At 43.1% G+C, this 24,432-nt stretch overlaps 1 protein-coding gene across 1 annotated transcript in view; it reads right to left on the bottom strand.

Moving 5' to 3' along the window:
- LOC117889865 (low-density lipoprotein receptor-related protein 2) overlaps window positions 1–24,345 on the bottom strand; it is a 111,051-nt gene extending 86,706 nt beyond the window's left edge. Inside the window, exon 1 of the mRNA XM_034794376.1 lies at window positions 23,734–24,345. Within this exon, the coding sequence (XP_034650267.1) occupies window positions 23,734–24,172 (439 nt within the window). The 5' untranslated portion in view covers window positions 24,173–24,345. The remainder of the gene's footprint in view (window positions 1–23,733) is intronic.
- Window positions 24,346–24,432: the final 87 nt, after the last annotated feature.

Here is a 24,432-nt window from a genome sequence, read left to right as displayed (position 1 = left end):
GACACTGGCGTACTTAAAGTCCTTCAATGTTTTGCCCTTTAACAAGTCCCGCTTTGACTGGCATTTAATACAAAACTCTACATCCTATTTGCAGTGGATAAAGAAAATGTTATGAAAATGGCTTAGTTCTGGCCTCTGCTCGTCGGGCAAAACCCAAAACCGATTAGAAATCTACCTCAAATGCACTTGACAAGTAAAGGGCTCTCGTTGACTTGAAGCTCAAGCTTCTTCCGTTCATATGTAGGATACATATTTTCATTGAGCAATCGTTCTTAAGAACTTGATCAGCTTTGTTTCACATTTGAATCGATTTCCATCGATAAGCCAATCGACATGACTGACTTTCGTGGTCAGCAATTTTGTGTGGAGCTTAAATATTTTCCCTCTTTTTTTTCGAATTTCCTTCCCTTCTTATCTATCACACTCTCCTCTCTCCTCTCTCCTCTCTCTCTCTGCTGAAGCTGTTCTTTGGCTTATCCTCATGCTGTCAGTTGGTGTTTTTTGGTTTGGTTTTAGCTCTCTACCAACGTTGTCTATGTGTGAGAGATAGAGAGAGTATCTGTGTCGTGTGTCGTACGAGCGTGTCTCTGACTGTCTGTCTTTCTGTCTTTCTGTCTCTTTGTCCCTCCTGCAGCTGCAGTTTGGTTGTTGCTCGATGGTCAACCTGACATGTGGCCCACAGGCACGAATACAAATGTTTCAATTGTTGTACTATCTGGCACTGATTGTATTTGTTGTTGTTGTTGCTGTTGCACAAAACCCAAACCAGAGTTCGAAAATAGCATCAACTGGGGGCTCGAAAGAGTTTCCATTAGTTATATGATCTAATCCATGATCGCTGTATGCATTGAAAGACTGCGAGACACACACATAGTCACATACAAAATGCACATGTAAAGCGCAAACAGGAAGAGGACAGTGAGAGAGCGAACGGAAATGTTAGAAATTGGAACATTGACCGCCAAGCGCTGCCAATGCGGGACTCCCCTCTCTCTCTCTCTCTCTCTCCCACTATCGCACTCCCTTTTTACACAAACCCTCCAACACCCACGTTGCGGTTCATTCACACATTTTTGTATCATTATTGTTGTTGTATTTTTTATTTACTTTTTTACTTTGTTTTGAGTTTCGGTGTTTTTGTTTTGTTTGTGGATAACCAACAAATGTTCTTCTTGTTTGCATTTTCTTTCCAGATAAAACGAAACACACATTTGACACATTTTTGGTGGTGAAATGATTGAAATGTTATGAAGGGACTTACAGGAAGATTGGAACAAAAAGATGGTTAAAAGGGAACATTTGATGATGAAAAATCGGATGCATTTACACCCATCAGTGGAATGGATTAAATGGCAATTAAATAGTCGTCTCAAATGCATATTAAACATCAAAGGCAACTTTATGTTGCCTGAAGAGCTAAGTATTTGATGATACAAACACTTTCTTGGAGTTAAAATTAGTTTTTGAATATTTTTTCGCCCAAGGACAACCTTAATAATTCAAATTAATTGTAATTAAATACAAACATTTCTTGCCGAATAAACACAATCAATTAAATGGGAAGGCACACATGTGATTGTACATTTGTTTTGTTCATGTTTAAATAACACATTGTGATGATTGAAAAGAAATTAAATGCATATGTGTCGTATAATATCATTTAATTGTGTCCTACAGTGACAATGCAATGATTTGGCATTCACACGAACCTTGATTGAATTAGAAAACTAACAAAAAGATACACAAAACGCCAATATTGTGGACAAAACCCTGATTTAGTTTAATTGATAACATTTAATTTGATTTTGATATAAATTCTATTAATTATGGGAGCTCATTTTTCAGCCTAAGAACTGCAATTGAATTTTCAAATAAAGCAGAAAGATTTGTGTCAGAACGGTACAAATATAAATGAGCAGAGACAAACAAATCCATCATCCATCTCTCAATATTGACATGCGAAAAGAAAAACAGGAATATCAAATGTAAAATGCGGTTTGACTAATTAATTGATCATTTTGTGCACACAATTCTTGGCCATGGATTACGCTAGAGAAATGTTCCTTCTGTGGATTTACATTGTGTAATTGTTTATTGATGTTTATTTCTATCTGCTGTCTCCTGTCTGTTTCAATTTAAATACATATGTATGTATGTACATGTGTACCATCTATTCCCTGGTGCCCGCTGGCTGTGTTTGCTCAGTTCCAACATATTTAATTTTAATTTGATTTGCCATTTAAATGGAAAATGATTTATTAAATGCATGTGTAGCGCTGTGTCGCTGTTTTTTTGCACTTTAATTTCAGCCAGTGTTTATTTTGCCTTCTGCCGATTGCTATTGTAGTTTAATTAAAATGTTTATTGTTTTTATTTGTAGCATGTTTCACTAAAATTGCAGCGAATTATTAAAAAGAAAAAAGATAAATACATACAGCAAATACATGGCGAATAATAATAATGCATACCGAAGTCATGTTCGATTTTCAGCTGCCGAGATCTAATGTAAACCAATGTCAGGCCACCGACTCGGGAATACCCTTCTTTGGTGTTAATTACAAAGGGACAAAGGGTGTTAGAATATGTACATATGTAGATCGAAACTGTTTTACATAAACATATACATATATGTATACATATGTATATGTACCTATGTATTATTACCTGAAATTGAACTCTCTATCGCTTTGTGGGCCCATTGCCCGCTTCCAGAACCGCTGAAATATTTTTGGATTTGGCGGTTGCCCGAGTTGATTGTTCGTTAATTGGTTTCAATGCCTTGCAACCGCATTTGGCCTCCGTTTCCATTCTCGAGGCGCCCCCACCGCTCGGTCCGGTCCGGTCTGGTCCGGTTCGGTTTGGTTCGGCCACATCCTGCCAGTCTCTCCTCTTCCTCTTCCTCTGCCGCCCTGCCCTACCCCCTCCCAGAGAACTGGAAAATTTATTGCACTTGAAGTGCACTTGAAGTGGGGCAGAAACTGGCGGCGCCATCGTAGGCCAGTTTGGAGAGTTCTTCTCCTACTTCTCCCTCACTGGGACGCTCAACTTTGGCGTTTTGTAATTGGATTATTTCAAGTTTTTCGAACGAAATGGAATGCAATTGAGTGCGATTTCGCAGCCTACATATTGTTCTGCACAAACTGGAGATGGAAGCGTGTCACGACGGCTAATAATGCACTTGACGGGAGCATCTCCAACCATTGAGATTTTTGCCTATTCCTTTTGCCATTGGTTCACGCTGTCATCTCTAGAGCCTGAGCTTCTAACCGGCAGTTATCCACTCCACCAAGAAGAATAATAAATTAAGCATTTTCGCATAATTTATTTAACGCTCTTTGAACGCTTTCGGAGGCAAAGTTTCTTAAGCGTCTCGCATAAGACTTTATTGAGTGGGAGGAAACAGAGAGAGAGAAAGAGAGAGATAGAGAGAGAGGGAAAGAGCCGGAGAGAGTGCGTGAAAAAGCTGTCTCGAAGTGATTATTATGGTTATTTTCGCTTATTGTTTGCCATTGCCATTGGCACTGGCATTGCGGGTTGTGCGACAGACAAACAGAGGAACGGTCGGTCGGTCGGTCGGTTGGTCCGTCGAGTCGTTGACTTTGTCCAATTGAGCAAAATGAATTTGTTAATTGAAATGAAGCTTAAGCGGCCTCTCCCCCCAACCTTAACTCCATCTTCTTCATTCATATTATACCCAGCCATGCATCCATGACCACAATTATGTTGATTATTGGCATTTAATATTAAAAATAATTTGCATTATTTGATATTATTGTTAATATTATAATGATTTCTGTAAGTGCATGTCGTTGTTGCGACGGCAACCGGCTTTTGTGGCCTTTGAGTGGGCCAAATATTTGTGTGTGCCATAACAACAACACCAACAACAAAGAGCAACATTGACTACATGAAATTGCAATTAAAAGCCAAAGCCCAAAAGGCATTTTATGCATAAAAACACATCCAGCAGGCACAGTGGGGCATAGTGCGAAAATGTACAATAATTCCAGGCATATACAGTTAGCTGCAGACCACAGTGCCACATGCAACATGTGAATACCACGGTTTACATTAATATATACATGGATACTCGTATTTAAAGAGAATTAAGAATTAATGTAAATAACTGCGCTTCCTGTTTGATGATGAGTTTTCTCATTATTGCTCCGCTCTAAGATCGGAACTGTACTCCAGGTTTTAGTCTACGTCTTTGATCTACAAATCGATCCATAAATTAGAAGAAAGTAGCTTTTAGCAGCTGATTGCTTTTCAAATCCAATAAACTTTCACACATTTAATGAACTCATTCAATTGAAATTGGCCCAGCTTCAATTGGCTATAAATCAATGAACACACTGCTTCAAAGAAGTTATCGAACTTTAGTTTATTAAAGTGAACGAAGAACTGGAAGAATATTCTTCAAGCAAATATTCAAAGTCGATTCATTTATCAAAAGTTTAAGCAGCTTAGCGAATTATCTACTCCCACTCGCACTTCTCTACCCTTTGGCTAAGACTATTCCAATCACCCCCCAGACCAATCACCCCCTAACCGCACCGCAACCGCCAAACTTTCAATTTGCGAACTAAGCAACTGGAAAACCTTAAAGTCAATCGAACAGCAGCTGCCCCTGCATTTACCTTTATCACTCACTCTCCATCCCCTCCCTCTCTCTCTCTTTCTGTGCATCTGCACGGCAAGTGCTCCTTCCAGAGGCACGAAAAGAACATTCGAATATTTACGCAGCAAGGAAATGGACCGGACATTTGATTCCCTTCAACGGCAACGGGAAGACAGTGAAATGTTATTCAACTTTTTGGCTCATATCTTATTCAAATTTGTTCAAGTATTTATTCGTTTTGCTCTTTCTTTTTATACCCGGTACTCGAAGAGTAAATAGGGTATATTGTATTTGTGCGGATAACGGTTGTATGTAACGCACAGAAGGAAACGTTTCCGACCCCATAAAGTATATATATTCTTGATCAGCATCAATAGCCGAGTCGATTGAGCCATGTCTGTCTGTCCGTCTGTCCGTCTGTCCGTCCGTCCGTCTGTCCGTCCGTCTTGTTTGTCGGCTAGTTCTCAGAGACTATAAGAGCTAGAGCCACCAAATTTTGGCACCAGACTGCTGTATGCTCACACTGAAACCAGTGTATTTCAAAAATGAGCCCCGCCCCCTTCCGCCCCCGCAAAAGGGCGAAAACCTCCCAAATCTACAATTTTGAAGATAACAGAAAACTAAAAACGCCATTCCGTAGGGAATGACCATATCTATCAGATCACCAAATTGGGATCCGATTGGATCATTATTATAGCCACAATGAAAAAATTAGTTTGCAGTGGCCAAACCCACCCCGTCCCGCAGCATTCACACTCTGCTTCGCGCTGTTTATGGCCTGGCCCCTGACACGTCACTGCCTCTGCCTCTGCCGCTGCCTCTGCCGCTGCCTCTGCCGCTGACTCTGCCGCGACTCTGCAGTGTGTGTTTCTAGGGGAGGGTGGCGAGCTAAAGGAGCGTGTTGGTGTGAGTAGTGTTGTTGATGTAGATGACAGATGAAGAAAAAATGTAAAACTGGACAAATAACCGCTAAAGTGCAGATGTAGTACTGAGTGCCGGGTATAAAAGTTGTGACGCGTAAGAAGCGTCTCACACGTCCCTTCTCGTTGTTGTTGACATTATTTGCATATTTATTTGCTGGGGACAATTGGGTTGTTGGCTTGTTGGCTTGTTGCTCATTGAGTGCCCGCTCAGATTAGGCAGCAGAGGAAGAGCATGGGCGCAGAGGCAACAGAGCAGAGCAGAGCAGAGCAGAGCAGAGCAGAGGACCCTCTGTCATGACAACATTTTCACAGTTTTAATGTCAGAGCAATCAAATTAATTAGTCAATTATATCAAAAACAAAAGAAATAATCAAAAAGGTAAGCCCAAAATATCATTAAAATTTGTTTTACGACCAACAAAAGTTTAGCTGCGGCAAATTAATTTGATTTTATGGAACGAACTAGCACGGCGAGTAAATGAGGTTTTGTTTCATTCACAAAATCATGACTATGGTTTTCTTGCTCGAGTGAATTGGCTTGCAAACTCGAGAACAGAACTCCGCAAAAACACAGCAACAATAACAGCCACAATCCAATACATAAAACATTTCTTTTTGGCTGAAACGAAGCTGATTCAAGCAAGATCTCAGCTTAAGCACGATTTAATCAATTCTTTAAAAAACAAAAGTAAAACAATAAAAATCGTTTGTTAAATTGGTTTGCAATTAAAAAATCGTTTTCGTTTGTGCTTACATCCTCCCCATAACCACCCTGCGCCCTCATCCTTTATCTGCTTCAACCATTGATACTCAATCAATCTTCGATTAAGCAACAAAGCTAATGAAGTTTGATTCCTTTTTGTGTTAGCTTCAATTCATCCTTCGATTAAAACTCTTTCCTCTCTCCATCAAACGCACACACACACACACACACACACACACACACAACGCCACAAAGAAACAGAATGGAAAATGGGAGGGGGTTGGAGCAGAAGAGTCTGACAGTCAGACATCTTTGATTTTAATTGCATTTCCATTCTGTCCTCGATTCAATCGTCACTGACATTCGACTTCGATACTCGATGCTCGTAATTCAATTGTCCAAGCTCAGTCAAGGCCCTCCCATTGTGCCCGCTCCTTTCCCCCACCAATCGTTAGGTGAAAGAGAGACAGAGACAGAGACAGAGAGAGCAGTGAGTTTGTCGAAAATGTTGATTCAATTATTCAAGGTGACGACGACGTATCTCAAATAATTGAGTTTCGCTTTTATTATTTTGCTCCGTTCATTTTTGTTCTTTTTATTTTTGAGCCCATTTACAATTTGATTACGTCAACTTGGCTGCGTCCGCCTACCCACCTGATGCTGCGCCCACCCCCCTCAAAAGTGCAACATTGTAAAGTGCAGTTCAGAATTGAGTGACACGATAACATTGACAATTGAGGAGCAACAACAAAATGTTGCATGCAAATTGTTGACAAATCAAACAAAATATGCAAAAAACAAAAATAACGCACAAGGGAAGCAAAAGGCAAAACAATAAGGCAATAATGCCTGCAAAATAGATTTCAACTTGAAAATTGAAAATACATTGAATAAATTGCTTTGTCGATAGTTTTTTGTGCGTTTCCCGATTGATTCAAATATTGTTTGAACTTTAATTGCTGCGATTTTGGATTGACTCTTTTAATTTCAATTAATTTCAGACTGATATGGAATGCCATTATACCGCTTTGAACGTATCAAATTGAATTTTCTTTTGATTTTACATGTTTTGCATCCAATTATTGACTTGGCTTTATATTTGTATGCAAGTTCAAAATATTCTCACTCAACACTTTTATTTCAGTAACAGAACTGAGAAATTCTTGATATATGACGGATCTGCTTACAAAAACATAACGAGAAGGGACGTGTGAGACGCTTCTTACGCGTCACAACTTTAATACCCGGCACTCAGTACTACATCTGCACTTTAGCGGTTAATTGTCAAATTGTACATTTTTTCTTCATCTGTCATCTACATCTACAACACTTCTCATGCCAACACGCTCCGTTAGCTCGCCACCCTCCCCTAGAGCCACACACTGCAGAGTCAGGGCAGAGGCAGTGGCCGCACACAGCAGAAGCAGAGTGTGAATGAGAGAATATGTAAAAAACAAATATAAGCTGCGGGACGGGGTGGCTTTGGCCACTGCAAATTAATTTCTTCATTGTGGCTTTAATAATGATCCAATCGGATCCCAATTTGGTGATCTGATAGATAGGGTCATCGCTACGGAAGTTTTAGTTTTCTTTTACCTTCAAAATTGTAGATTTGTGAGGTTTTCGCCCTTTGCGGGGGCGGAAAGGGGCGGGGCTCATTTTTGAAATACACTTGTAACAGTGTGAGCATACAGAAGTCTGGATTAAAAATTTGGTGGCTCTAGCTCTTATAGTCTCTGAGTACTAGGCGCTCATCATAACGGACGGACGGACGGACGGACAGACAGACAGACATGGCTCAATCGACTCGGCTATTGATGCTGATCAAGAATATATATACTTTATGGTGTCGGAAACGTTTCCTTCTGTGCGTTACATACAACCGCTATTCCCCACAAATACAATATACCCTATTTACTCTTCGAGTAACGGGTATAACAAAACACAAGCTTAAAATTGACTTGTCCCTAACTGGAGCTAAAAGATTTTTACCATCCACATACTTAGATGTAAAATGTGCACAAGCTTATGGAATGGCAATTTGTATTGTGACCCACTTCTTTGTGTGGCAAATTCTCTGCATAGTTTCACACCAAATCGAATCGGCTGTGTGCTGTTGCAGGTCAGAAACGAATGGAATTTATGGGCTTGGGGCTTGCTGAACCTCTGGTCGAATCGAAACAAACTTTCCTATAAATAGAGCAAAACAAAAATAACAAAAACGAAAACAAACAGCAACAGCAAAAGCAGATAATGTCAATTATTATTAACACAAAAAGCGCACGCACTTGATCACCCATTCCCACAGTTTGCCCCTCATCCCAGTTGCAGTTCCAGGCCAGGCCAGGTCCAGGTCCAGTTCCAGGCCAGTCCAACCTCTTTGGTCATGCATGAGCAATTTTCGTGGTCAATGGCGTTGAACAACCTCTCCCACAATCCCGCAATCCCACTTCCTCTCCAACTGCCCCTCCACTGTCCACTGTCCACTGTCCACTATCCACTAGCTAAATGACAACTATTCGCGGGCTCCGCAGTGGTCTATGGCGATACAATTGGCCACAATCGGTGACCGGCACCGGAGAGCACAAACAGCAACAACAGAAAAAAACAAAGCAAAAAAAAAGCTAAACATGAAAAATAAATTCCAGGCTCCAGGTGTCGAAGCCTCCAATACCCTAGAAGAGCTCGTATGTGCTCGAGTAAACTTACAATAAAAACAGCAAAAATAAAGAAACAAAGAGCCCTGAGAGTGCACTATAAATATCTGTACATAATTATTTATAAAATAATGCAATGATGGAATGCAATTGTGATGGCAACAGAAACAGAAACAGAAATACTGTCTCCAATCGGCAGTTTGGGGGAACTCGGGGGAACATTCTGTGAGCTTTGCTCTCCACTCTCCAGTTAACTCCACCGCTGGTTCCCCTTACCCATCGCTTGGCTTCAACATTTTTGCTGTTTAAATAGCCGAAAATTGGCAGCAATTAAATGCAGCTGAATGGCCCGCCCATATTCTAGCCGCTTATATAATTTTCATGGGGTGGCCTGGTGTGACGCTGACGTGTTGTGTGTGTGTGTGTGTGTGCGTGTTAGTTAGTTCAACTTTTGGGGCTAATTAATAGGCGTGTAGCCAACAATATGCGAAATCTACGTGGCTGACAACCTTAATAGCAAACTGGCCGCAACCCAAGCTCCGCCCCGCCCCGGCTCCTTCTCCTCCTCCTCCCATACATATGTGTCTACATTCCCACAAAAGTTTGTTCCCCTCTACACACGAATTGGATTTGATAAATGCTGAATTGTTGGCTGGATGGCAGCCTTTAAATTTAAATGTGAGCCAACGGAAAATATGTAAAAAGTTTATAGGCAAATAAGACGGCAAAGAAGATTTACAAGCTGCCACTTTCCTTGAACTCTTGGACCGTACTAACGCCTGTCAGAGTGCCAGACACTCAGCCACACAACCGAGCTCCTCTGATGAATTATTAACTGGGCAAATGGGGAAAAACGCAATTTAATTGTGAGTAGGGGGAAAATAAATTGAATCCGCCTTAAACAAAACCCTCATCGCATCGACAGCTCAATGCGGCCTCAATCAAATCAAAGATTTATGATCCCCCCGCCCCACCAAGAAACAACAACAATTCTAGACAAAACAATGAATATCAATTAGAGGGGGGACGACGACTGTGCTGGCAGCCAGAACCTGCAGCTTGATTAGATCAGAGAGAAAAAGTAAAAATGAATTAATTTTGTTTTGCTTTTTGCTTTTAGCTTTTTGCTGCTTCTGCCGGAGCTAATTGACGTGAATTAATAAGCAGCCCCCCTACGAAGTGCGGAAAAAATACGAGAAAATGTCCCTATCTAATGTCAATGAAAGTCACATTCAGAGCCCGAAAAAAGGTCAAAGGGGCATCCCGCTCTCATGCCGCCACCTAGGGAGAGGCCAACCCCCCGTCAAGTTCCCTCTGTGACATTTTCTTCAGTGATACTCCAGAGCAGTGTGAAAAGTGAGGGAAAGCCAACAGGAATTAATATTAAAAAATGTAAATCACTGGGATCCTGCTCCTGCTCCTGCTCCCCCGCCTCCACCCCCCACTGTATGCACCAACTTAAATTTCATTTTATTTTCACAATTTTTAAAGCGTTTTTAATTTGTTTCTTTCTTTGTTGATTCCTCCCCATTTTTCATTCTTCTCCTTTTTGTTATACTTGTTTTTATTTCTATTTTCTGTTTTGCCATTTTTCTTCCCTCTCTGTGGGCTGTCGGAGTCATTAAGTCAGCTTTGTGGCGCCTCAATGCCCCCTCCACCCACCTCCTGCTCTCGCCGCCAGCCAAGTACCCCACAAACCGCCCAAAAACCCCCCTAAATGTGTATTAAAGTTAAAATTAAAACAAAAGCAAGCAGCAGAACAGCAGCCACAAAACAAAAAATTAAATAAAAACGAAAACTGTGACAGCAATTAAAGTGGGTGATGACTGTGCAGTGGCAGGGGGAGGATGCTGGTCCTGGTGCTGGTGCTCTCCTTTGAATCCTCTACGCTGCTTACCGGCGGGCGGGGCCGAAGACCCTTACGGGCGGAGTGTAGAGTACGAAACGGGAGCTGTTCCCGTTTCACTTGCAAATGAGACACAATCAGATGGCTCTGCCGCACACCACCCCAGCAAAAAATTGGAAAAAAACATTGCTGGAGCCACGCGACCACAAGATCCGCGATTCCCGTGTACCAAAGTCAGGCGCAAAAAATGCTGAAACGCACTTCAGTTTCTACTTTAAAACAAATCTTTGCAATTGCTTCAAAGTGATTATTATTTAGTTGTGATTATTTTTAGTGGAAAATTCAAGGGAACAGACTTTTGCTTTATTTTCTAAGGGGATTTTTCCCACTCGTCGAACTCTCATTTAAATTGTTTTTCCATTCCCCTGTGCTCTGGCACAATCTTTTTTGTTCCACCATCAAAACTGCATTAATCTGTTTATGCGAAACACGAAGAAATCTTTTAGTAACCCACCAAACACATTTACTTCTTAAGCCTGAAAAACTAAGCAAAAAAATAGAAAAAATGAAGCATTACGAGCGGAGAGGAGCAGAAGCGAAACTCATAATTGCACGCTAAACGCCATTTGAGTGGACATTTTGCTTCGTGAAAAAACCAACTTCAGGAACAGCGTCAAAGGGGCGAGGGGGCGGCGGGTGTGGCCAGAAATGTGCAGCACGGAATCTTAATGAGTGGGCGGCAGGAACTAAATGAGGCGAGCGTTAGTCGACAGTCGTCAGGAGGGAGCGTTCAGACAGACCCAAATCCCAGCCAAAGGTTGGCTAAAAAACAGAAATAAAGTGAGCGCGACTCTGGGACACCCTCTGAAGAGATTTGTGGAGAAACTTGGAGCACTGGCAGGCAGTTCCAGTCGTCTCCAATTGGACATGCAAAGCTCTACTCAATATTTTCGGTGCATATTCGGTTTGGGCATACCCATCGTAGTGGGTATACAGCTGAACCAGCTGCAGTGACCGTCATAAAAGGTTAAGAAGGGTTTCGGGTCGGGTCGGTTCGGGTGGGCTGGGGTCGTGTCGGTTCAGACAGGAAATAAAATGAGAGAGAAAAAGAGTTTGCGTGTGGGTTTGGCTTCGGTGCTTGTCTGTTTCGCAGAAGGTGCCTGCATCGGGTGGAATGCGAGGCAAATTTAATTTATAAACACTGAAGATACTTCAGGGACTCGGGCGAAGTCCACTGAAGGCAATAAAGGATACGAAGAACTTCAGGATTAAAGCAAAAGCTCAGATGAAATACACAGTGGGTGGTGGTGGGCTAAAGGTGCTGGCAAAGAGGCGGAAGATGAACTGGAAGATGATATCCTGGCCTCACCTTGACTTCTATCATTGTGTAATCAATCATAGAACTCTTCCAAGCTCTCCAACAACAACAACGAATAAAAAGGATTCAGGATGAGGGTTGGGGGTTGGGGGCGTGGCTGGAGCTGAGCTCTCAAAGTCTGGCAAGTAATTAAAAACTTTTCTTATGCGACAGAAGGTAGTGAAGAAGATGCCACCCCCCTGCGATACTCCATGGAAGCATTTCAGTATTTAAAGTCAGATGAAATGACACATTTTAAAGTGAGGCTTAAGGCAGAAGCAAAATCTAACAGGCACATCTCCTCGAGTAATACTTAAGCTTCGAAATTCTTTGATTTCATTTAGCTGAAGATTTCAACACATCCAGAAGAGCGTTTGGCATTTGGCAGTTGGCAGTCGGCAATTGGCATTTTGTAGGCAAATCTATGATTGAGCAAGTCGCTAAGAAGGCGATGTCGGCGGGAGCCGTGGAGCACCCCAGAGCGGGAGCATCGACAGCAGCCAGAGCCGGTCAAGGGGCGGACGAGAGAGCAAGCGCTTGTTAATGGCTTTGGCATATATAGCATTAGCCTGCTACCCCCCCCCTTCCCAGCCGCTGCAGTGGCTGTCTGCAAACCGGAACCCGCAACAAGCTGAAATACCACAAAGACCGCATACACATACATATGTAGAGACATGTTTCCATGTGTGTGTGTGTGTGTGTGTGTGTGTGTGTGTAACTGCTTGTTGCTCTCTGTTCGTGTGTGCATCTGGTACATCCATGAATGAAGTCCAAGTGGCAGAGCTCTGCAGCAAAGGCCAAAGAAGCTAATGGTTATGGCCAAGCTTTAACGGAGACCCCAACTGGTTCTGCCATCACCATCATCGTCATTTCTGTTACACTGCGGCAATCAGTGTAAGATTTTACTCCAAAAAATATGCCTTCTTTGGTCTATTGCTCATTACTTAATCTATAGCCCAAAGATTGGATGTCCTTGGGGGCTACAAGCTTGCATATAATTATGAAAACATTTTATGTTCATTTGTAAAGAATTGCGATGAATATTTGTAAGTGCATAAGCAGCTCGAACTAACTAAACCAAACTCAAGTAAACTAAACTGCATTCATTTTATATATGTCACACACACACACTGCCGCACCGTGACACAGAGACGATGATACTAGCTGGGGGCACGGGCGAGGGGACTCTCGCCGTGGCAGCTACTTGAAATTTGCAATGCAAAGTCACATTTCTAGTCGGTATCTCTGCCAAGCGGGGTATAACGATTCCAAGCAGCTGTTCGACTTGAAGGAATCTCCAGCGCCGAGGGCTAAACGTACAATAAAATATTTCCCCATGATTATTATCTTATCTTATGGGTAATCCCTATGATCGTGCGGAAAGTGTATCCGCAGCTTCGTTGGTGGTTAGTTTCACATTCATCGCTCATCGCTTTGCGGGTTTTTATTTTCTTTTCTTTTTCAGGTTTTTGCCGGAAGGCGAAAATGCCGCCGCTAGATGCCGCCACTCCTCCTGCATTCCACCAGCACTCTGTGTCCACCCCACCTGTGTGTGTCGAGTGAGTGTTGACTTTTATGGTCATTGACTTCTCTGTCTCCCTCGCTCCCCTGCCCCTAAACCCTCTGATGGCATTTGTGACTGTGACACATAAAAACATTGCAGGCAGTGCACATGCACTGCAGCTCCGCCACTGACCCACCCCTGAACCAGCCGTAAGCCACCCAGCCACCCACCTCCTCAGTTCCACCTGTTAGCCCACCTGCATTATACAAAAGTTAATCAAGCAACTCCCGTGCTGCAACACTAATTCAATAATGCAGCTTCAAGTCCCTTTTCGCATTTTTGAACATTATTTCCATTCCACTGAACACAAAATACAAATATTACCCTGCAAAAATGTTCGGAAAAATCACACGAAATGTTTTAAACACCGAGCTGGGAATGCTCTCGCCGGAGTTTCGGCAACTCTCCCCCCGAGCATCGTAATCGAAAGTCTACTAGAGGGCCTGGAGCATTTTGTTCATGGAAATTCAGATGAAAAGCAGGAAGATCTTTTGATGCCAGAACACCACAGGGGATCCCTGATCCTTCGCTTATGTCTGCCACTTTGTGACTCTTTTGTCCAGTGCTCTCCGTTTGCCCGAAAAGCCATTGGCAACCTCTACTCGCGGTACTGGGGGAGGGCCAACTCCTATTCGACTCGTATGCAAATTTAAATTGTGCTCAACTATGTGTATTTTCTTTTTATTTATTTTTGTTTTTACCGCTAAGAGCATTACGGGAGTCGACTGATGGAGGCTGCTGAGCTGGGCTGGGGCTGTACGGTCCAGAAGGAAATGCAAAACGCAAACAAAAAATAAAGTTAAATTTATAAATTCTCGCATTTATTGCAGCGCATCGGTGATGCAAATTCGTTTATGCAATGCTCCCAAAAAGGGAGCGTCCGGAAGAGTCTCCGGAGTTTCCAATAAAACAACAAAAAATAATCATAAAAAATCACGAACCAAATGGTTTTTCCTACACTCACCAGCCCCAGCCCCATCCCCATACCCTCTGAAGGCGGCAGTGCACACGTGTTGATGGTGGTACATTTTTTGCACTTTTCATGCAGAAAATTGTGCCATTCAATTAATTTTGCTGCTGTTTGCCATAGAGTCCGTGCCGACAGTGCGTTTCGAATGTGTCAGAGCCCGAGAAGTGTGTCGAAAATGAGTTGAATAATCGATTAATCGATCCACATACACATGTACATATGCATGTGCGCGTATAATGTTGCCTTACAGCTACCAAACGCACTGTGCATATATACAAATGGATTTGTTCAAGCCATAAATTGATTACGAAACAAAATGAAAAATAATTTCATTGAAATATTCATGCATTGTCGATGGCGATGACGGGGAGAGGGAGAGGGACTCATCCACAGGTGCATACGCCCGTTTCGGCCGCTAATCAATTTTCCATCCATTCCTCACCATTTACGGGCGGCGCATAAAGAACTTTTCATTAGGCAGATAGCCGAAAAAATTGATTTACTGCGAGTACGGTGCGAGTGCTCTCCGGTTTTCGACAAATTAAATTCATTCCACTTTGTCTGAGTCCTCAATTTAATAGTTGATTAAAAAACAATAATAAACAACAGCGTCAGCGACAGCAACAGCGACGGTGACATCGTCATCGACATCGACATCGACAGAACGAAAGAAGTGAGTGAAAAGTGCGGGCGCAATCAGAGGCAAAAAATCGATTTAATCCCCTTCAGCCCCGAGGGCTTTTGCCAAACTATTTGCTCAGTGTTCCCATCCGAGGCCTTCGACAATAAACAAAAATAAAAATACAACAAACAAAAAAGGCCACACATAAAAGGGAATATTTTAAAACTTAATAATGTTTGGGGATATGGCGGAATAACGAATGACAGGCTCTGTCCCGGCCGTAGCACCAGCACCAGTCACCAGGCCCTGGTCGGGCTCAATTGAGTTGCCATCAATTAAATGGGAAGCGAGTTGTAAAGGGTCTTCGAGGCTAGCAGAAGGGAGGGAATGTTGCATGCAAAGTGAGATCATTGTTGTATAAAAATACAAGAGCACTAAAAACTATTTGCTTCCAAAATCGAATCAAATTTATTATTATCTTATTGGATAAACATGTCTTGGAAGAAGTGCATCATAGATTTCTGATGATTATTTGCCATCAGTGTGTATCGATTATGCCTGAGCCAAAAACTTTCCAATTGAAAAATGCCCGTCAAAAGTGCCATCAAAATCTCATTATTGACATTGATGGCTTACAATCGTCGTTGCCTCTCGCTCGCTCGTTCGTTGCGTTCCGTTCCGTGCCCTATTGTTTGTGTCATCATCATCATCGCCATCGTTATCGTCATTGTCATCATCATCATCATTGCTGTCGGTTACATAAATTTACATTGTTTTTGTTGTCGTTGTTGTTGGTGCTGGTGCTGCTGCTGCTGCTGCTGGCTCTGTCGCTGTTGCCGCGCTCTGTGTAATTAATTATTCAAAAACAATTAACTTTACCAGCCGGCACACCCACACACACAGGTTTAAATCCTGCACAATACACACGCACACACACACACACACAACGCGGACATCGAGGACAGGCATTAGAAAGCACAGTTAGAATGCATAAAATATGCGACAGATGTACTATGTACGAGTGTGTGCGCTTGTTTCTATATGCAGTACAGGTATGCATGCATGTCCCAGCCCCACAGTTTCCATATATTATTGGAATACTCGAATGTGTGTGTGTGTGTGTGTGGGTGCAGTCTATCCGTCAGCCCTTCTAAGCCACACAACCCAACCACCTAGCCAACTAGCCAGTTTACACCCTCAACGCTCTTCAGACGCCACCCGCCACCAACCAACCCTTTCAGTAGTTGGGCAAAAAAAGTAAACTTTTCGAAAATGTATCAACAATTTGTGTTTAAATTTCAATTAAAAATGTTTCCAGCTTAATTTGTTAGTTATGTTTAAGTTGAGCTGTTAAAGTCATGCACATAGAACACTCAAATTGAAACTATTAAAATGTATGTATGTATGTAGCTGGAAGCCAAGTTAAGTAAGCCAACTAAATGCAAAATGATAGCCCAACCTTTTTGGGTAATTGAATAACATCTGAGCTGGTGTATTTCTACTCAAAAGTGCCCCAAACCCAGCCCAATATCAATTTTATTTTCAAACCAAAAGCTGCAAATATTAATACACAATAACTAAAGGAAACACTTTGAATCCTTCAAAAAACGTCTCCGTAATCTGTTCTAATTCCTGCTGAAATCTTGTACCCCATTCCGCCACCATCTTTGACGACTTTTAACTTATTTATTTATTTATCAAACATGCTTGCTGCATGGCCAGGCATTTCATTTTATTTATGTATTTATTATTACAAAGTTTTACGTGATCTGTCATTGAGCTTAGGACACTGAGGAGCTGCTTATGGGTGGGGCTAGGGGATTGGGCAGCTGAAACGGAATGCCAAATTGATTCATTCGCTTGAAAAATACATGAAATCACACATACACATGTGCATACACACTCGTTTATGTGTGTGTATACAAGTATCAGGGAGTGATTTTATCCGAGACTGATTTGCCTGTCAATTAAAGAAGAATTATAGCCAACAAATGTGGAAAATAACAGGAAACTGGGGGGGAAAAAACCCCCAAGGAAGGCAAGACAAATAGAATAAACGTTTCATTTTCTATTTAAATTTTTATGGCTAAGCGGTCTATGCATGTTTTTGTAATCGAAATGTTAATACGCATTGGAAAAACACACAGAGATTGGTTACTTTTCTTATTTCGTTTTGGATTCCATTATAATTGAAATGCTATCGATCGAGCTGCGCATTTTATTTAAATTCAAGCTAGAGCTTGCCCCAATCCCCAAATGAAGCAACAAAATACTTGTAATAAAGGACAAATTTCCATTTAGATGCACAACATACATACGGCTGGACCCCACTTGCAATAGCAAATTTAAGCACAAAAACACATCTGAAAACCAAATATTTGTTAATAATTTATTTGTCTGCTGGAAAAACTAAGCGAGTTCGGTGCAGCAATTTGGGACAAATTGGCAATCACTCAAAACAGACCAATAACTAAACGTAATCTAATCTGCCCCACCAAAATGCAATCGCAAATAATAAAATCTCGATCAACTAGAAACATTTTGTGTAGTTTTCGTATTGATATCTTCTAGGAATTCGAGCTTTGTGTTGTGTACCAATGTAATTTCTAACTGTTTCCTTCCATGGGGATTTTATTTTTAGTTTTTATGAGCTGCAATTGATGGTTCGTCGTGAGTGGGAATTGGGAGAAATTTACATGGAAACTTGCATACATCGCCTGTTGGCGGTTATGCGATCGTTTGGCTGGGAGTTTTGATTATTTTGTCAACGCAAATACCTCAAGAGAACTGGAGCTGGCATGCCACATAAATATTGTTTTCCAAGCGCCGTTTTTCTGGTATGCGACGACAGCTGTATGAATAAGCAGATCCAATTACCTTCAAAACAAAATAAGTGCCACGAATATGACGCCACTTCATATACATATTTTCTGACCTCCTTCGACATGGGAATGGGGGGCCGGCCACCACGAAATAATAGTTAAGAAAAACTCTACTGTGGCTCTGATATTTTGCAGGATACTTTTTGTTGTGTAAAACAGCTGATCAATGCCATAAAGTTGCTAGCATTGCAGCATAACGATCAGGTAATTTAACTGTCCATATGTATTCGTAATATACATAAACACATACATATATACATACATATGTACGTACATTTCTATACATTTATGTACAGACACAGCACAGCGCACCCTTCAAGCAAGCAGACAGTCGACTCCACTCACTCTTTCCCACTCGCACACTCTTTCCCCACACACTCTCTCACGATGGTTGCGGTGCACATGCACTGCTTGTTGCTTGTGACTGTGCTGTTGTTGTTGTTGTTGTTGTTGCTGGCAGTGCTTGAAACGGTGATCGCTGGTGCCTGGCACGGCACCGAATGCTGTGTCTGTGCGAATGCTGCAGCACGAGAGGGAAATAAACTAAAACGGAATAAAAGAAACAGCGTCAGACAGACAGACAGACAGACAGCGCCGTCGACGAACACACAAAAGCCGCAATAAAGAAACAACAACAGCAAAAGAGACGAGCAAAAATATTGTTTATGGGAACAACAACAAAGAGTGAAAATACCTGTGAGCGAGAGGAAACGGGACAGCAGTAAATGGGACATGTGATCATCGGTGGAGTGGCCCTGTGTGTGGGAGGGGAGGGGGGTTGCGAGATGAATAGAGACAACGACAAAACGACTGTCGACCGGCTGACCTATGATGTTATTACCGGCTCCCGCTGGCTTACCCCCTCCCCCAAACTATTCACCAGCTGACCCCCACTCCGCACTCTAACAATTCCTCACTCGCGCGCTCTCTCTCTCTCTTTTTCTCTGTGAAAATCACGCTCTAGGTATCCCCCATATCATCTCAGTTTGTTGTTGAGCGAAGCGAAACGTCGCGACGTTCGCTACAATAGCAAAACGAAAAAGCTCAGAGAGAGAGAGAGAGAGAGAGAGACAGTGAGAGGGAGAGAAGGATGGTGGCTCAGCAGAGGCAGCGACACAGAGCCGGCCGGCTGGAAAAATATCGCAGCCAAACGCAGCAGCGACTGCAGCAGCGATGGCGACTGCGACTGCGGCTGCGACTGCATATGGAGATTGCAGTTTGAACTGGTTTCACCTGACCGACCGCTCAGGCTCAGGCCCATGCCACCCCGCACACTACACCTTCCACCCTCCCTCCACCATTTGGAGGTTTGGATTCTGCCAATTCCTCTGTTTGGGGGTCAGCAAAAAGAAACCGCTAAATCCAGCTGGTCGTGGCCATTGATCGTACGTTCTGTGTGGGAAGCGCGGTGGTAAACGTAACGTCAAGTACATACGTAAAAAATAGATTGATTATTTCTTTGCATTCCATAAATATTTGCCCTTATCTGTGTCGAGTTATAAAGGGAAACTTTACTTATGAAGTCTATTGTATGTAGTTAGGGAGAGCAAATTTTACTTGACTTTAGTTGAAGTTCTTAGTTAAAAATTCGCCTTTAGGAAAGTTGAAGCTGTTTGGAGTTGGAGTTGCAGTTTTGTCCCAGGTTCTCCTCTGACTGCGCGTGTGTGTGTGTGTGTGCGTGGGGCAAAGTTTGCCGAGTGGCTTTCGGGCTGGTCAAAGTATTAGCAAAGTTATTTGTCCGCAACGGGGCAAGCGACCGCAACAGCAGAAGCAGCAGCAGCAGCAGCAGCAACAAAAGGGAACTGCAACACACACTGCAATTAACTTTGCGGTCACCAGCCAGCCAGCCAGCCGCCCACCCACTGGCAAACTGCCTTTGTCTGTGCATGTACTTATGTGAGTGAGTGTGACGAAGAACAACCATCAGAAGCACAAGCAGCAGCAGCAGCAGAAGCAGTGGCTATGGCTATGGCAGTGGCTTTGCCTGCTGATGCTGCGGTTGCTGTTTCTGCTGCTGCTGCTGCTGATGTTGCAGCCGTCGTCTGTGATTAAAGGCCACATGACAACAGCAACGAGCAGCAGAAAACGAGTAGGAACAGCGAAATCGATGGCACATCGTCTAAGAAATGCTCTTACACTCAAAGATGCTTCTCTGTCTCTGATTTAACTGGATACAAAATAATGAACATGCTCAAAGCAGTTTCTGTACATAGAAGATACTCGTAGATAATTGTACGTTTTATCTTGAGTTTTGCTATTCAATTGCATTCTGTTCAAATTCTTCAAAGTGTTTCCGTAAATCTTCCTGAATGTAGTTAGGGCATCATCCTGGGTATCAAGTCTTCAATTTGGCATTGCTCGGGCTTGGCATTGAATGGGTGCATGGTGTCGTTCTGTAACTAGCACATTCATAATGTTGATGATGATGATAATAATACTCGTTATATTATAATGATCATCGGGATGACGCTGACTCTGACTCTGACTCCGACTCCTTCAAACTGCTGCAACTTGGAGCTGCCGCATTCTCATCAGCATCCATCCCGCATTGCAGGCAGGGCAGCGTCATATTGAAACTGGAATTTGAATCCGGTTGCCTGTTGTTATGACTCTCCGCCATCTCCATGCCGCATGCCGCATGCCGCATGCCGCTCTGTCCGGCCCCGCGCAGCCCTCCCACTGGGCCGCGCTTTTGTTGTTGCTGCTTCTGCAGTGGCTAACATTTTGTTTGGGCCATGTTTATTAAATGCCATTAAAGCCATTTCTCTGATTTTGGCTTTTGCTCTTTCATTGTGCAGAGGAAGTGTGTGTGTGTGTGTGTGTGTGTGTGTGTGTGTGTGTGTGTGTGTGAGGCAAAGTTGCATTGTCAGCTGCACAAGCAGCAACAACAAGCAGAAGAAAATTACTCCACTCAAATGTCAAAAGGTAGAGTAGCCACATTCTGGTAAGTGCCCCGAAGGCACTTGCTGGCCGAAGACTGGGATGCCCTTCTGAAAGAAATCAACCATCAAAACGTGACCCCAACCATGAAGGGAATACCCCAGTTGGGTGCAATTTCATGTAGATATAATGATCCGATTTTCTACTCCCATTTGCCATTCGCAATCCCATGAAGGGTCCTCCAAAAGATGGACTTAAACCTGATTGTATTGTGGTTATGGAAGGGCACAAACAATGCAGTCACCAGAGATGGAGGCGCAATCAGCAAATTGCATTAAATGACTTTGTATTTGCAATTGTTGTTGCTACTCGCTCACAGATTTATAACCGGCAAAGAGACGCAGCTCAGTGGGAGAAAGAGAAGGTGCAACTGCAACATCGATTGTCCGTCATGTTCGTCAGTCATTCGTACCAATGTACATACATAATAAGTGTGTACACAGCGTGCCCAAGGAGCTCCCTCCACCATTCACAGCCAAAGGCAAGCCCAAAACCCACTAAAAGGGACAGCAAATGTGAAAAAAAGCAGAGAAATACATAGAGAAAACTACTCGTATTATTCTCAAGAGTGATGGCCACTTGTTTTATCTATGCATGCATGTATATAGCTTTTATTTTGCCTCAAGCCTGCCATTTATCAGTCGTTCCCCTCCTATCTGCATCCATGGAGGGAACCCAGCGACCCTCCCGCCCGACAGACTGCTCATATTTCATTTGCTTTAATAAGCAATTTGATCGCTTGTCTTGACATTTACTGTTTACTATTTTGTACTGCTTTTTCTCTCTTTTCTCTAGTCTGGCTGCCCATGAAACTCTGCTATCCTGACCCCCAACCCATCTCCATTGCCATCTTCATCCACACATGCCGGCACCGCCCGCCCCGCCGTCACTTAGTGCCGCCAGCATGAGGGGCGCGAGTGACCGTGGGACGGGTAGGGGTACTGAAATCTGAAATCTGAAATCTGAAAATCTGTGGCGCACATTAAAACGTTTCACTTAATTAAAATCAACGGCAACAACTGCAGAATGACCGACCGACCGACCGCCCCCATATACACGTATTTATGTACACACTATGTATGTACATATGTATTTATGTATGTACTTCCACAGGCGCTAATAGTCGTCTCTGATGTATGTACAAAAACAGCAATAACTACTGTAAAAACAACCACAATACAAACTACGAAAAGAATAAGAAAGACATTGTCGAGGCGAGTGAGAGAGAGGGAAGAGGGGCAAACTTCCAGCATTTTTTTGTTGTACTTTGTGTGACTAACGACTTGAAATTGCGCTTATTAAGACTTCCTGATTCATAATTTCTGGCATCAGCAGCAGCCACAATAAATACAACAACAACTACAGACATTTTCAACCATATAAATACATATGTACACATACATACATACATACATACATACATACATGTAAGACAGTGTGAAAGACTTAACGTTACAATGGGATCGACTAAGAAGTGACCCTGTTGGGGAGACTGTTTAAAGCTTAAACTAGATATATATGGATATCGGTTCTGCTGCATTTGTAGTCAACAATTATGCAAGACATTTGGCTAATCAACAAACAACAAAAGTAAGTTACGTGTAAATAAACAGCTGCCAATCTGTGCAGCTGCTAAAGTATTCGGAACATTTTGATGATATTTTGTACATAAGTAAGTAAGTACGAGCATCGAGGTGCAGTAGTCCATTTGGCACTTTTATGGAAGTTCTAATTGGTTGGGTTTCCGCTCGTAATAAAACATCTGCTAACTGGGCTGCGGGCATGTACCCACTGATACCCTCAAATACCCTGCAACGTGCCCAGAGCCCAGAGCAGCCCCACACTTGGCTCACTTTTGCACCGTCGACTTTTGCCGCGCAGAATTTTGCGGGGAATGCGGCAAGGCAGGGGCATTTTCCTTTCTCTTTCACTGCTGTTGTCTGTCTGTCTGTCTGGCTGGCTGGCTGTTGTTTCTGGTCTGCAACAATTGTTGTAATTTTATTAATTTTCTCCTACACCACCTCCCACCTCCCACCCCCAACCATCCTGCCAACTGCTTTCTTCAGATTGTCTTCCTGGGGCCCTTGCCATCGCCATCGGGGTTCATAATTTTAGTAGAAAATTGAGTGAGGGGTTGGGAAATGTTGGTCATGCTGCGGGCAAGATTTTCAAGTGACACGAACAGTTACCGCCACTCCACCACTCACACACAGGCATTCCATTACATTTCATTCCATTCCATTCCATTCCCCTATTGACATGGCGGGAATGTGGGTGGTGGTGTGTGTGGATCAGGGCCAGCCCCAGTCCCCGACCGAGTACCAAGTCGAAGTCTGAGGCTGGACAGAGAGTGAGAGAGAGAGAGACAAAGTTCGCTTTGTGAATTAATTTCGTGGCGTAAAGTGCTAATCAATATGCTCGTGGTATGTGGCATGTAGGCGACAGGAGATTAAGGATATGGGGAAAAAGTCACAAAGTCCTCGTAATTTATAAATCAAACATTTGAAGCAATTTACAAAGTGAATATAGGGGTTATGCTGGGGATAGCCATTCCTTTTCTCAATGAAGTGGCCCTTGCTGAGGGGTATGGGAATCCGTTTGAGAATTATGCCCTTGGCTCTGGTTTGTCATTTATGTACGTGGACTCACCTGGTGATCCATGACGTTGACGCGCTCCTTCGATCCGTGTGGCTGTGGCCGGTGTCCACTGGATCAGGCTGTCCAGATGGCTGAGGGCAACGAATGCCATTAGCAGGATGGCCAGGGTTGTCCACTGGCTTTGCTGGTGGTGCTGGCGGCGGCGGGGGCGGCGGTTTTGTTGTTTGTGGCTTTGATCCTGATGCTGTGAATGGCTGCGGATCCTCGAGTGATGGCTGCTGCTGTCCTCACTGAGTTCTTGCTGTTGGGCTTGCTGGAATATTTCGGTTGGTTCCACTGCCGCTTCTGCGGCGGTACGGTTGTCGCTGTCCATGCCCCATGGCTGGCTGGTCAGGGCCGTCGCTGGGGGTCGCCAGCGTGAGCGAATTTTCGCCTTGTTGGGCGGCTTGTGACCAAACCCGAATCCAATGCCCACGGGCGTCGGATTCATTTTGGTTGGTATGTCGTTCACGCTCGCTGCCTTTTTTGTCCCCCTATCCGTCGATTTATTTCAATTCTTATTTCGATATTTTATGTGTGTGTGTTGGTTGGTGAGCCCGACACTCGTGTCCTCTCTTTCCGTCACTCCTTCTCGGACTTATTTATTTGTATCTGCTCTCCTTATCTAGTTTTTTGTATTCCTTTTTTGGGGTTTCTTTAATGAAATAAGCGAGAATTAACGCGTTAAATTTTATAATTTATTTCTACAAC

The sequence above is a fragment of the Drosophila subobscura genome, chromosome A, assembly GCF_008121235.1.
Source record: "Drosophila subobscura isolate 14011-0131.10 chromosome A, UCBerk_Dsub_1.0, whole genome shotgun sequence".
Taxonomy (NCBI): Eukaryota; Metazoa; Arthropoda; class Insecta; order Diptera; family Drosophilidae; genus Drosophila; species Drosophila subobscura.
This window is presented reverse-complemented; position numbering and strand designations above follow the sequence as displayed.